Below are 15,419 nucleotides of genomic sequence, written 5' to 3'. Positions count from 1 at the left end.
TAATATTGAATTAATAAACATTAAAAATACGTAAGTTTAAACAGCAAATTTCTTAACATTGAAACAGAGATCTAAAGAAGAAGAAGATATTGGATTTATATCCCGCCCTCCACTCCGAAGAGTCTCAAAGTGGCTCACTATCTCCTTTACCTCCCCCCCCCACAACAGACGCCCTGTGAGGTAGATGAAGATATTGGATTTATATCCCGCCCTCCACTCCAAAGAGTCTCAGAGCGGCTCACAGTCTCCTTTACCTTCCTCCCCCACAACAGACACCCTGTGAGGTGGGTGGGGCTGAGAGAGCTCTCACAGCAGCTGCCCTTTCAAGGACAACCTCTGCCAGAGTTGTGGCTGACCCAAGGCCATGCTAGCAGGTGCAAGTGGAGGAGTGGGGAATCAAACCCGGTTCTCCCAGATAAGAGTCCGCACACTTAACCACTCACCAAACTGGCTCTCCAGCGAGAGGTGGTACCTACTACTTCAGCATTCAACATTGGTTTCATAGGAATTATTTTTTTCAAACTGTGGATACTGAACTTGGTCAGAGTCTAGTGAATGTTGTTAAGAGCGCCTTTCAAGGATTATAATGAATACAGTACATAAAAAGTATATATAGCATTTGTTCAGCACGTCTTAAGAGACGCAGTGTTTTTCTTTTTTGTATTTGACCAATCCCCAGGTGGGGGCAGGAGATCCCCTGGTTTGGAGACCCTTCCTCCACTTCAGGGTCATCAGAGAGTGGTGGGGACGGAAATGTCTGCTGGGCACTCCATTATACTCAGACCGATTCCCATAGGGTATAATGGAGAATTGATCTGTGGGTATCTGGGAGGGGGGGGCTGTTTTTTTTTAGGTAGAGGCACCAAATCTGCAGCATAGTATCTGCTGACTCTCCTCAACCACCCTCCCAAGTTTCAAAACGATTGAACCAGGGGGCCCAATTCTATGAGCCCCCAAATAAGAAAGAAGTCCTTTTCTCCCTTTCTCACAATACAAGAACTCATGGGCATTCAATGAAATTGCTGAGCTGTCGGGTTAAAATGGATAAAAGGAAGTACTTCTTCACCCAAAGGGTGATTAACACGTGGAATTCACTGCCACAGGAGGTAGTGGCAGCTACAAGCATAGCCAGCTTCAAGAGGGGATTGGATAAAAATATGGAGCAGAGATCCATCAGTGGCTATTAGCCACAGTATATATATATATGTGTGTGTGTATACACACACATATATTGGCCACTGTGTGACACAGAGTGTTGGACTGGATGGGCCATTGGCCTGATCCAACATGGCTTCTCTTATATTCTTATGTGACACAGAGTGTTGGACTGGATGGGCCATTGGCCTGATCCAACAGGGCTTCTCTTATGTTCTCATGTGACACAGAGTGTTGGACTGGATGGGCCATTGGCCTGATCCAACAGGGCTTCTCTTATATTCTTCTGTGACACAGAGTGTTGGACTGGATGGGCCATTGGCCTGATCCAGCAGGGCTTCTCTTATGTTCTTTTGTGACACAGAGTGTTGGACTGGATGGGCCATTGGCCTGATCCAACATGGCTTCTCTTATGTGCCCCTATCCTTCATTATTCTAAATGGAGGGAAGGCATTTAAAAGGAATGTGGTCCCTTGAAATGCGATGGCCAGAACTCCCTTCGAAGTTCAATTGTGCTTGTCATGCCCTTGCTCCTGGCTCCACCCCCAAAGTCCGCAGATATTTCTTGAGTTGGAAACCCTACAGAAAGGACCAGTGAGGCACAGATGGCTCATAATGACCCCATAGGGTTTTCCAAACAAGAGGTGAATCGAAAAGGTTTGCCATTGCCTGCCTATGCGTAGCAACCCTGGACTTCCTTGGTGGTCTCCCATCCAAGCATTAACCAGAACCAACCCTGCTTAGCTTCCAAGATATAATGATATAGGACTCGGGCTGCCATGTTCCTGGGCCAGACAGGGTTTCCCTTGCCCCGGAGGTTCCCAACCCACCAGCCCGCATTGGATCCTCCCTCGATGTGACAAAGTGCCAATGATGTTGCATGCCAGCCGCTCTAGGAATTTCAGGGAAAACTCTATGGTTGTTCTGGATGCTCTCGCAATTTGGAGGGAAAGCTCTATGGTACAGAGAGTCCTCTGAATTCCTGAGTTAGCAGCTCGCTGCTCTGAGACTGCGTTGGCTGGGAGGGTGGGATATAAATGGAATTAATTAATTAATTAATTAGGAGGCAATGTCAGGGGAAGGCCTGTTGCTGGCCCTCCAAAGGAATTGATCAGCCACTGTGGGAGACAGGATGCTGGACTAGATGGACTATTGGTCTGATCCAGCAGGGCTCTTCTGATGTTCTTATGAAGGCCTCAACCTCTCTGCCCTGTTGCTGGCCCTCCAGAGGAACTGGTTGGCCACTGTGGGAGACAGGATGCTGGACTAGATGGACCACTGGTCTGATCCAGCAGGGCTCTTCTGATGTCCTTATGAAGGCCTCAACCTCTCTGCCCTGTTGCTGGCCCTCCAGAGCAACTGGTTGGCCACTGTGGGACACAGGATGCTGGATTAGATGGGCCATTGGTCTGATCCAGCAGGGCACTTCTGATGTTCTTATGAAGGCCTCAACCTCTCTGTCCTGTTGCTGGCCCTCCAGAGGAACTGGTTGGCCACTGTGGGAGACAGGATGCTGGACTAGATGGACCACTGGTCTGATCCAGCAGGGCTCTTCTGATGTTCTTATGAAGGCCTCAACCTCTCTGCCCTGTTGCTGGCCCTCCAGAGGAACTGGTTGGCCACTGTGGGAGACAGGATGCTGGTCTAGATGGGCCATTGGTCTGATCCAGCAGGGCACTTCTGATGTTCTTATGAAGGCTTCAACCTCTCTGTCCTGTTGCTGGCCCTCCAGAGGAACTGGTTGGCCCACTGTGGGAGACAGGATGCTGGACTAGATGGACCATTGGTCTGATCCAGCAGAGCTCTTCTTAATTGGAAATGACACGCATTTGTAAAGATACCCTTTCTTTTAAAGAAAAAATGGGAACTAATACAATCCTCAAGAGAGTTAGATCTTGCTAAGTCCATTAAAGTCAGTGAGATCTGAAGGGTGTCCCTCTCTTGAGGACTGAGCTGTAAACTGTCATTTCTCTCACATTTATTTCTGTATCTCAAAGGCTGAAATCCAAAGAATACTTTCCTGGGGATGAGCCCCAAGGAATAAAATGGGATTTGTGTCAGAACAGATCTAGTTTAGGATTCTTCCCTATAATCCACATAAAGTGAGGCTTCAGTAACATGTCATGGTCTTGATTATTGGTTTTGAAAAGTTTCGACATCTTTTCCATCGCTCCAGAGCAATTTGACCAAATATTGTTAAATACAGTAAAAAAACCCACCAGATGGAGGCTGGCAAAGAACTGTTGTGGTAGGAGGGGAGCAAAATTTGGACGTCTCCCCTCATGTCTCTCCCTCCCCGATTTTCAGAGTTGCCTTATTTCTTCTCCTCTCTCTTTTCCCCCAGCTGCTCTCAACGGACCCCCAGCTGCTCTCAACCTTCTGTTCTCTCCGGAGTATTTTTTTTTGTCCTTGTCAGACTGTTCCCCCCCCTCCCCTTGGGTGTTTGGTGTAGTGGTTAAGTGCGTGGACTCTTATCTGGGAGAACCGGGTTTGATCCCCACTCCTCCACTTGCACCTGCTGGAATGGCCTTGGGTCAGCCATAGCTCTGGCAAAGGTTGTCCTTGAAAGGGCAGCTTCTGGAAGAGAAGAAGAAGAAGACCATAGATTTATACCCCAATCTCCTTAACCTTCATTCCCTACAACAGACACCCTGTAAGGTGTGTGTGGGGCTGAGAGAGCTCTCACAGAAGCTGCCCTTTCAAGGACAACTCCTGCAAGAGCTGTGGCTAACCCAAGGCCATTCCAGCAGCTGCAAGTGGAGGAGTGGGGAATCAAACCCGGTTCTCCCAGATAAGAGTCTGCACACTTAATAACTACACCAAACTGGCTCTCAGCTCTTAGAAGTCATTCAACCTCACCCATCTCACAGGGTGTCTGTTGTGGGGGAAGAAGATAAAGGAAATTGTAAGCCACTCTGAGACTGATTCAGAGAGAAGGGTGGGGTATAAATCTGCTGTCTTCTTCTTCCCCTCCCCCTTTTTCTTTGTTCTGTATTTATAAAGTCAAAATCCAGCATCCTGTTTTTGAAAATGGCTAACCAATGGCCCTTGGAAAACCTACAAGGATGGGACAGAGGCCAAAGTCTTCATCAGTTGCCCCCTTTCCCAGCACTGATATTCAGAGCTTTGTTACCTCTGAACAAGTGGGTTCCATCTAGTCACCATGGATAACAGCCGCTGATGTAGCTCGCCTTTATGAATTTGTCCAGTTCTCTTAGCATTAAAGAGCCAGTGTGGTGCAGTGATTAAGAGTGGCGGACTGTAATCTGGAGAATGGGGTTTGATTCCCCGCTCCTCCTCCTCTTGCAGTCAGCTGGGTGACCTTGGGTCAGCCATGGCTCCCTCAGAACTCTCTCAGCCTCACCTACCTCACAGGGTGTCTGTTGTGGGGAGGGGAAGGGAAAGGAGATTGTAAGCTGCTCTGACTCCAAATGAAGGGCAGGGCATAAAAACTCCTCCTCCTCCTTGCTAAACTAGTGCCCATCACCCCATCCTGTGGCAGGGAATCCCACGAGCAGGCCTCGGATTCAGTGGGAGCTCACAGGAGCGTAGCTCCTGAACCTTTCTGAGAGTTCCTCCTCCGGAGAGTTCCATCTCCTTGTCCATTGAATAGTAGGTGCAGCTGCATAACAAAGCGACTTCTCTTAGCAGTAGTATGTACGAAAAGGATCTCGGGGTCTTAGTGGATCATATGCTGAACATGAGTCAACAGTGTGATGCGGTGGCTAAAAAGGCAAATGCAATTTTGGGCTGTATCAACAGAAGTCTAGTGTCCAGATCACGTGATGTGATGGTATCGCTTTACTCTGCTCTGGTAAGACCTCATCTGGAGTATTGTGTTCAGTTTTCGGCACCACATTTTAAGAAGGATATAGACAAGCTGGAACAGGTCCAGAGGAGGGTGATGAAGATGGTGAGGGGTCTGGAGACCAAGTCCCCTGAGGAAAGGTTGAAGGAGCTGGGGATGTTTAGCCTGGAGAGGAGGCGGCTGAGAGGTGATAGGATCACCATCTTCAAGTACTTGAAGGGCTGTCATATAGAGGATGGTGAGGAATTGTTTTCTGTGGCCCCAGAAGGTAGGACCAGAACCAATGGGTTGAAATTAAATCAAAAGCGTTTCCGGCTCAACATTAGGAAGAACTTCCTGACCGTTAGAGCAATTCCTCAGTGGAACAGGCTTCCTCGGGAGGTGGTGGGCTCTCCTTCCTTGGAGATTTTTAAACAGAGGTTAGATGGCCATCTGACAGCGATGAAGATCCTGTGAATTTGGGGTAGGTATTTGTGGGTTTCCTGCATTGTGCAGGGGGTTGGACTAGATGACCCTGGAGGTCCCTTCCAACTCTATGATTCTGTGACTCTAACAATCCCTGGATGAGCTTCACCACCTATTTTTCTACAAAATGACCCTTGCCCACGAGCCAATCACACGTCGCATGAAGACAGACTGTATTTTGCCCGCCTTGAATTTATTAGCCACCAATTTCATTGGGGGGGGGGGTCCAGCTTATTGTTTTTGCTCTATTTTTATGTGTTTCGATTAGGTTTTGTTCAGTAGCTTTTGAGCAACAGGAAAGAAGCTTACTGTTGGGGGGAGGGAGAAAAAGCTCTCTCTATCCACTTTCTCCTTCCTGCACATAGGATCACAGAATCATAGAGTTGGAAGGGACCTCTGGAGCCATCTAGTTCAACCCCCTGGCACAATGCAGGAAACTCACTAATACCTACCCCCCCCACCCCTTTCTTGCCCCCTCCTCTCACGATCTGCCTAAGTTCACAGGATCTGTATTGCTGTCAGATGGCCCTCTAGCCTCTGGTTAAAAACCTCCAAAGGAGGAGAGCCCACCGCCTCCTGAGGAAGCCTGTTCCACCGAGGAACCGCTCTAACGGTCAGGAAGTTCTTCCTGATGTTGAGCGGAATTTAATTTAACAAATTTTGATAAGATAGTTTCTACGAGTAGCCATGACGGTCTGCAGTAGAACCAAGGCTTTTTTTTGTAGAAAAAGCCTGGCAGGAACTCATTTGCGTATTAGGCCACACCCCGATGCCACCATTGGAATCACACCCCACTGGTGGAATCAGCTACCGGAGGAAGTGCGAGCCCTGCGGGACCTTAACCAATTCCGCAGGGCTTGCAAAACTACCCTCTTCCAACAAGCTTATAGGGAACTCTGAATGGGACATCTAGCCATCTGGATAGACATCCCACTGAATATAGAACCTTTAATTTACTATGGTTTTATAATTTTTATGTAACTTTAAATTGTATTTTAACTGTATCTTTTATGAATTGTATAACTGATCATGGTATATACCATGTCCTATTAGCCGCCCTGAGCCTGCTCCGGCGGGGAGGGCGGGATATAAATAAAACTTATTATTATTATTATCAAAGATTTCAGGTTTTCACGGCTGGTAACATCATTAGGGTTTGTAGAATCTTTCGGGATCAAGTGCCCGTGTTCTACTGGAGAAAGTTTTCCTTCCAGACGTTTCGTTCTCAGCTGCGGAGAACATCCTCAGTGGCGTTGCAGCCGGAGCAGGCGCTCAGACCTTCTTGGCTGCTGTGCACAGCAGCCAAGAAGGTCTGAGCGCCTGCTCCGGCTGCAACGCCACTGAGGATGTTTTCCGCAGCTGAGAACGAAACATCTGGAAGAAAAACTTTCTCCAGTAGAACACGGCACTTGATCCCGAAAGATTCTACCAACCCTAATTATTATTATTGTTTAGCACAGGGCTTTTTGTGTAGAAAAAGCCAAAGAGGGACTCATTTGTATATTATTCTTACAGGGCCTGCTGTAAGCTCCAGGAGGATTGGCTACATCAGGGGGTGTGGCCTAATAGGCAAAGGAGGTCCTGCTAGAATTCCTTACAGGGCTCTTCGTACAGGGCCTACTGAGAGCTCCAGGGGGATTGGCTACGTCAGGGGGGTGTGACCTGATAGGCAAAGGAGGTCCTGCTACAAAAGAAGCCCTGGATGGGAGATTACAGAGGCAGCCCAGGATTGCTATGCAGAGGCAGGCCATGGCAAACCACCTCTGAACGTCTCTTGACTTGCCGACCCCACGAGGGGTCACCGTTAGCTGGTTGTGTTCTGGACAGCACTTCGTTGTTATCGTGTCATTTTTGGTTTTTTGGAGCACTGACCTCTCTGTTGTGGTGTTTCCTTATAGGATGTGGATGAATTGCTGGACTTTGAGATGGATGGATTCGTTTCACGATCCACACGGAGATATGGCAGACACCAGGTACAGCTGCTTGCTTGTACGAGGGAAGGAAGGCAGGAAGGAAGAAGGGAGGAAGGGAAGGAAGGAAGGAGACGGGAGGGAGGGAAGGGAGGGAGGAAGGAAGGAAGGAAGGAAGGAAGGAAGGAAGGAAGGAAGGAAGAAGGGAGGGAGGGAGGGAAGGAAAGAAGGTAGGAAGGAAGGGAGGGAGGATGGAGGGAGGGAAGGAAGGAGACGGGAGGGAGGGAAGGGAGGATGGAGGGAAGGAAGGAAGGAGGTGGGAGGGAGGATGGAGGGAAGGAAGGAAGGAGGTGGGAGGAAGGGAGGGAGGGAAGGGAGGAAGGAAGGAAGGGAGGGAGGAAGGGAGGGAGAAAGACAGAGAGAGAGAGGGAGGGAGGAAGGAAGGAAGGAAGGGAGGAAGAAGGGAGGGAGGGAAGGAAGGAAGGAAGGAAGGAAAGAAGGTAGGAAGGAAGGGAGGGAGGAGGGAGGGAGGGAAGGAAGGAAGGAGATGGGAGGGAGGGAAGGGAGGGAGGATGGAGGGAAGGAAGGAAGGAGGTGGGAGGGAGGGAAGGGAAGGGAGGGAGGGAGGAAGGAAGGAGGGGAAGGAGGGAGGGAAGGAAGGAAGGAGGGAAGGAAGGAAGGAAGGAGGGAAGGAAGGAAGGAGGGAAGGAGGGAAGGAAGGAAGGAGGGAAGGAAGGAGGGAAGGAGGGAAGGAAGGAAGGAAGGAAGGAAGGAGGGAAGGAAGGAAGGAAGGAGGGAAGGAAGGAAGGAAGGAAGGAAGGAAGGAAGGAAGGAAGGAAGGAAGGAAGGAAGGAAGGAAGGAAGGAAGGAAGGAAGGAAGGAAGGGAGAGCAAGCAAGGAAGAAAGATATAAGAGGGAAACAGAGCGACTTGTGAGTTTCTCCAATGAACCAGGTTAGGTCTCCTTGGGACCATTTCAGGTTTGGAAAATGAGCCGGGCCAGCCCTAGACTGTCTGGAAGCCTAGGCAAGGCTAGGTTCTGGTACCCCCCCCACCCCGATAACGTCACCAAGCCACATGGGGGGCACCCAGTTCATCACTCCCAGTGCCTAGTTTGCCTAGTGGCAGGGCCGGGCTTGAAAATGAGTCAAGGAAGGGGGAGGCTGAACCCTTCTGTTTGGACTCCGTATTCATGATCTGAATAGAACCCACAGCTCTCATTCAACCATTACACAGGATGTTAGCTGAGGAGTCAGACACCTTCTGTGTCATCTTTAATGCGTAAAGAAGAGTTGGCGGGAAAAGATGTCAGAGAGAAGACCCACCTTTTCTCATTCAAAGTCTAATAAGAGAACAGTGCGATTGACAAACCTATCAGGGTTAGATCGTCTCTCATTGCCATCCCCTGTAAGGTTCTGATCTGAATCAGGACCCCTGCATGGCTGCTATTGGACTTTAAAAATTGCTGAGAAGTAGGGTTGCCAATCCCCAGGTGGGGGCAGGGGATCCGCCAGTTTGGAGGCCCTCCCTCCTGCTTCAGGGTAATCAGAAAGCGAGGAGGGAGGGAATTGTCTGCTGGGCACTTCATTATTCCCTATGGAGACCGATTCCCATAGGGGATAATGGAGAACTGATCCACAGGTATTTGAGATAGAGGCACCACATTTGCAGCATAGCATCCGGTGCCTCTCCTCAAAACAGCCCCCAAGTTTCAAGAAGATTGGAACAGGCGGTTCAATTCTATGAGCCCTCAAAGAAAGTGGAGGGAAGGCATTTAGAAGGTGTGCGGTCCCTTGAAATGTGATGGCCAGAACTCCCTTTGGAGTTCAATTATGCCTGTCACAACCCTTCTCCTGGGTCCACCCCCAATATCTCCTGGCTCCACCTCCAAAGTCCCCAGATATCTCTTGAATTGGACCTGGCAACCCTACTGAGAAGTTTCAACCAGGAATCAAATCGGGTGAGTTCCTTCTAGTAGATTTGAGTGACGACATTCGTTTAAAGTGTGGGAGGCATTTCCTCTGGGCGCTCAGCCCTAGAAATGAGCCGCACGTGCTTTGTACAGGTTGACGTCTGGCTCAGAATCGAGGGATGCGATTGGTTCATTGGCGGGACAAAGCAGGGATGTCCTTTGATGTTTGCCTTGGCACAAGACCGCCTCGCTGCTGCGGCCAGGGCTAACCTTTAATATTAAAGGGGCTGAGACAGGAAATGGTTGGACTGCTGGCGTCAACTGACATCACATGATCTTTGGAGCAGCTTCTCAACTCTGAGCCAGTTTGGTGTAGTGGCTAAGTGTGCGGACTCTTACCTGGGAGAACCAGGTTTGATTCCCCCACTCCTCCATGGCCTTGGATCAGCCATAGCTATCATAGGAGTTGTCCTTGAAAGGGCAGCTTCTGTCAGAGCCCTCTCAGCCCCACCCACCTCGCAGGGTGTCTGTTGTGGAGGGAGAAGACATAGGAGATTGTAAGCCGCTCTGAGACTCTGATTCAGAGAGAAGGGCAGGGTATAAATCTACGGTCTTCTTCTTCTTTTTCTTGGCCCACATAGAGGTCCACAGGGAGATGTCTTGGAGTTTGCCAGTTATGATGTCTACACAATTCAGATTGTGAAGGAATGGACTTTCAGGCCCCCGTCAAAGGAGGTCAGCAAACTCCCCAGACTTCTTGAGTCTCTGTTTGGTGACACTGCCCTTTCCTCTTACTCCAAAAAAGAGCATGGCCCCAAACAAGCTGGATATCCACAGCTGCCTCTAACAAATCTGGATTTATATCCCACAATATACTCTGAATCTCAGAGTCTCAGAGCGGCTCACAATTTCCTTTAGCTCCCCCCCCCACACAAAAGACACCCTGTGAGGTGCGTGGGGCTGAGAGAGCTCTCCCAGAAGCTGCCCTTTCAAGGACAACAACTGAGAGCTGTGACTGACCCAAGGCCATTCCAGCAGCTGCAAGTGGAGGAGTGGGGAATCAAACCCCGTTCTCCCAGATAAGAGAGCTCTGGCTGACCCAAGGCCATGCTAGCAGGTGCAAGTGGAGGAGTGGGGAATCAAACCCCGTTCTGCCAGATAAGAGAGCTCTGGCTGACCCAAGGCCATTCCAGCAGCTGCAGGTGGAGGAGTGGGGAATCAAACCCTGTTCTCCCAGATAAGAGTCTGCACACTTAACCACTACACCAAACTAATAGAAATAAATTCAGTCTTGCAGGCCCTGCGGAACTGCGATAAGTCCCGCAGGGCCCTGATGGCTTCCAGGAGGGCGTTCCAGATTATTGGGGCTGCTACCGAGAAGGCTCTTGCTCAAGTGGAATTTAGCCTAGCCTGTTTTAGCCCAGGGACAACCAAAAGATTTTTGAGAGCTTGATCGAAGTGCTCTCTGAGGAACATTTTATTTTTGCAAAATGTATACCCCTTTCTGCCCTCACAAGGGCCACGAGGCTGCTCAACAAATGAAAGCCGTTCAGTTAAAATAGTTTAGAGATTGTTTGCTAAACCAGCGATGCTTGTGAATAAAGACGATGGCTCTTGTATGTTTAATGAAAATATATATGAAAAACTAGTTACACCTGTAATCGGTTAGCGCTTTATGTATTGCTCCTCGGTGTTGCTCCTGACCATTATAGGATTGTAAACTTTATTTGTTAAATAAAATGTTTATCAATTTTTTAAAAAAGAAAATATGCATCATAAAATCTCTGCTTAAAAACTTCTGTGGATCTCCTACCATCCCATCTGTTCAACTTCTTATTTCTGGTGTCTTTCTTTCTCTAGAGAAGTATAGCCAATGCTGATGATTCGGGAGAAATGGTGAGTTTCCAATATCCTCCTGGCCTTCAAGACAGAATCATAGCGTAGGAAGGGATCTCCAGGGTCAGCTAGTCCAACCCCCTGCACAATGCAGGAAACTCACAAACACCTCCCCCTAAATTCACAGGATCTTCATTGTTGTCAGATGGCCATCTAGCCTCTGCTTAAAAACCTCCAAGGAAGGAGAGCCCACCACCTCCCGAGGAACCCCCTGCACAATGCAGGAAACTCACAAACACCTCCCCCTAAATTCACAGGATCTTCATTGCTGTCAGATGGCCATCTAGTCTCTGTTAAAAAACCTCCAAGGAAGGAGAGCCCACCACCTCCCAAGGAGGAAGCCTGTTCCACTGAGGAATCACTCTAACGGTCAGGAAATTCTTCCTAATGTTGAGCCGGAAACTCTCTTGATTTAATTTCAACGCATTGGTTCTGGTCCTACCTTCTGGGGCCACAGAAAACAATTCCATGAAGTGATGTAGTGATGGCCACACAAGATATCACAGTACTGTCTAAACAGACAGGTAGCAGGAATGCCAATCTACAGGTGGGACCTGGGGATTTCCTGGAGTTACACCTCGTCTCCAGATTACAGAGATCAGTTCCCCTAGAGAAAATCCCTGCTATGGAGGGTAGATTCTGTGGTATTGTACCCTGCTGAGGTTCCTCCCCTCACAAACCCCACCCTTCACAAGCTCCACCCCCAACCCTCCAGGAATTTACCCACCTGGAGGTGGCATCCCCAGCACACAGAACCTTCTCTTCTGCGATGGAGATGGTTTCAGAGGGTATCCACGCTGGTCTGCGGTAGAGCAGCAAGATCCGAACCCAACAGCACCTCAGAGACCAACAGTATTTTTGGGATATACTGAGAATCAAAGCACTCTGAAAGCTTGTACCCCAAAACCTTGTCGGTCTGTTCTATTACAAGGTGACTTTTCAGTTTGGAAACATTTCTGTGTAGAAAAGAAACAACAAAGGGGGAAGAGGAGAGAGGACTCTTCTGATGTTCTTAGGATGCTGGACTAGATGGACCACTGGTCTGATCTAGCAGGGCTCTTTTGATGTACTTAGGATGCTGGACTAGATGGACCCCTGGTCTGATCCAGCAGGGCTCTTCTGATGTTCTAAGGATGCTGGACTAGATGGACCACTGGTCTGATCCAGCAGGGTTCTTCTTATGTTCTTAGGGTGCTGGATTAGATGGACTATTGGTCTGATCCAGCAGGGCTCTTTTGATGTACTTAGGATGCTGGACTAGATGGACCATTGGTCTGATCCAGCAGGACTCTTCTGATGTACTTAGGATGCTGGACTAGATGGACCCCTGGTCTGATCCAGCAGGGCTCTTCTTATGTTCTCAGGATGCTGAACTAGATGGACTACTGGTCTGATCCAGAAGGGCTCTTCTGATGTTCTTGGGATGCTGGACTAGACGGACCACTGGTCTGATCCAGCAGGGCTTTTCTGATGTTCTTGGGATGCTGGACTAGATGGACCCCTGGTCTGATCCAGCAGGGCTCTTCTGATGTTCTCAGAATGCTGGACTAGATGGACCACTGGTCTGATCCAGCAGGGCTCTTCTGATGTTCTCAGGATGCTGGACTAGATGGACCACTGGCCTGATCCAGCAGGGCTCTTCTGATATTCTTAGAATGCTGGACTAGATGGATCAGTGGTGTGATCCAACAGGGCTCTTATGGGCATGGAGCAGGGGTCATTGGGGATGTGTTTGTGAGGAGGGGGAGGCATTTGTGAAGTTCCTGCACTGTGCAGGGGGTTGGACTAGATGACCCTGGAGGAACCTTCCAACTCTAGGATTCTATGTTCTTTGGTTGCTGGACTAGCAGGGCCATCAGTCCAATACAGCAGGGCTCTTCTTATGTGATTCTCCCTGTTAATCATTACCTGGAAATCAATCCCACCGTTTGCTTAACGTTTTTGTTTTCTCGAGAGTTCCCAGATATTAACCAGCTCGGGGTTTCAAAGAGTTGCGCTCTCTTGTGCAATGTTGGCTAGAGACTGCTGGAATGCAAACTGCCCCAGTGATGGGAAGAGGAGGCTCTAAGCCTGGGGGACAAATGCAGCGTCACAAGTTCAGAGCACGTTTTCTTCAAATAAGGGAGACAGCAAGAGTCTAAACCAAGCATGCAAACTCCCAGGGGGAGAACGGTGGGAACAGGGCTGGTGCTGGGGATTTTGCAGCCCAAGGCAAGGCCATGCCCCCTGCCCTCCAGTAGGGGAGGACTCTCAGCGCTGGCCCAAATCGGGCCCCGTTTGCACGGAGCCCTCTGTGCAAACACTGCCCCGCTCGACTTTTCCACGGTGCGGGAAAGTCGAGCAAAGCCAGGTGGCCCTGTTTGCACAAACGCTCCCCTGCTCAACCTTCCTGTGGCACAGGAAAGCCAAGCGGGGCCAGATCACTTGTCCCTTCACTTCCCCAACACCCTTGTAGGATGCTGGAGAAGGGAAAGGCTCCTCCAATCCCTCAGAGCTGAGAAAAACTGAGCCAGATGCTCAGGGACAGTGTGTGCGGAGAGTGGGCGCCTGCCCTTTGCCCCTGCTGGGAGCTGACACCCTAGGCAATCACCTAGTTTGCCGACTCCCATGCGCCGGCCCTGAGTGGGAAAGCTTCTAGTGTCCTGGCCCCATTGGTAGACCTTCTGATTGCACCTGGGTTTTTTTGGCCACTGTGTGACACAGAGTGTTGGACTGGATGGGCCATTGGCCTGATCCAACATGACTTCTCTTATGATCTTATGTGACACAGTGTTGGACTGGATGGGCCATTGGTCTGATCCAACATGGCTTCTCTTATGTTCTTCTGTGACACAGAGTGTTGGACTGGATGGGCCATTGGTCTGATCCAACATGGCTTCTCTTATGTTCTTATGGCCCTGCTGGTGGACCTCCTGATGGTACTTGGGGTTTTTTGGCCACTGTGTGACACAGAATGTCAGACTGGATGGGCCATTGGCCTGATCCAACATGACTTCTCTTATGATCTTATGTGACACAGTGTTGGGCTGGATGGGCCATTGGTCTGATCCAACATGGCTTCTCTGATGTTCTTCTGTGACACAGAGTGTTGGACTGGATGGGCCATTGGTCTGATCCAACATGGCTTCTCTGATGTTCTTAGGACCAGTTAGGTCAGCTGACAATAATAACGCATTGCTCAGGGAAAATTCTACCTGGGATTTGGAATTCCACCTGACTTGTCTGAGTCCACCTCAGTGTTTTGGTATCCACAGGTGCAGGGCGATGACAACATCATCCTCTATAGCTACAAGGTCCAGTCAGTCATTACGTCTCGGCTGGCCAACACGATGGTCCAGAGCAAAGTGGTGAATAATGCCAAGCATGCCCAGAACCTGGTCTTCGATGTCCAGATCCCAAAAGGGGCCTTCATCCACAACTTCACCATGTAAGTAAGAGCAGAGCTGCTTTGACCATTTCCCATATGCACAGATGTGGGGTAGGGCTGCCAGGATTATTCCTGGAGAAACGTCGACTGAGGGGTGACATGATCGAGGTTTAAAAGGGATCGAGGGATAGAGGGTTTAAAAGGGATCGAGGGATAGAGATAGAAGTCCTTTTCTCCCTTTCTCACAATACAAGAACTCGTGGACATTCAATAAAATTGCTGAGCGGTTGGGTTAGAACGGATAAAAGGAAGTACTTCTTCACCCAAAGCCAAAGGGTGATTAACACATGGAATTCACTGTCACAGGAGGTGTTGGCAGCTACAGGCATAGACAGCTTTCAAGAGGGGATTGGATAAACATCTGGAGCAGAGGTCTATCAGTGGCTATTAGCCACAGGGTATAGATGGAACTCTCTGTCTGGGGCAAGTGATGCTCTGTAGTCTTGGTGCTTAGGAGGGGTAGCAATGTGAAGACTTCTAGTGTCCTGGCCCCACTGATGGACCTTCTGATGGCACCTGGGTTTTTTTTACCACCATGTGACAGAGTGGTGGACTGGATGGGCCATTGGCCTGATTCAACATGGCTTCTCTTATGTTCTTATGTGACACAGAGTGTTGGACTGGATGGGCCATTGGCCTGATACAACATAGCTTCTCTTATGTTCTTATGTGACACAGAGTGTTGGACTGGATGGGGCATTGGCCTGATTCAACATGGCTTCTCTTATGTTCTTACGTGACACAGAGTGTTTTACTGGAGGGGCCATTGGCCTGATCCAACATGGCTTCTCTTATGTTCTTATGTGACACAGAGTGTTGGACTGGAGGGGCCATTGGCCTGATCCAA

General features: G+C 49.4%; 1 protein-coding gene across 1 annotated transcript in view; it reads left to right on the top strand.

Moving 5' to 3' along the window:
* Window positions 1-15,419, top strand: part of ITIH2 (inter-alpha-trypsin inhibitor heavy chain 2) — a 73,254-nt gene that overhangs the window by 1,377 nt on the left and 56,458 nt on the right. The window contains exons 2-4 of the mRNA XM_060245972.1: window positions 7,327-7,401; window positions 11,110-11,145; window positions 14,400-14,572. Of these exons, the coding sequence (XP_060101955.1) occupies window positions 7,327-7,401; window positions 11,110-11,145; window positions 14,400-14,572 (284 nt within the window). The remainder of the gene's footprint in view (window positions 1-7,326; window positions 7,402-11,109; window positions 11,146-14,399; window positions 14,573-15,419) is intronic.

The sequence above is a fragment of the Heteronotia binoei genome, chromosome 8 (genome assembly GCF_032191835.1).
Source record: "Heteronotia binoei isolate CCM8104 ecotype False Entrance Well chromosome 8, APGP_CSIRO_Hbin_v1, whole genome shotgun sequence".
Classification (NCBI taxonomy): domain Eukaryota; kingdom Metazoa; phylum Chordata; class Lepidosauria; order Squamata; family Gekkonidae; genus Heteronotia; species Heteronotia binoei.
This window is presented reverse-complemented; position numbering and strand designations above follow the sequence as displayed.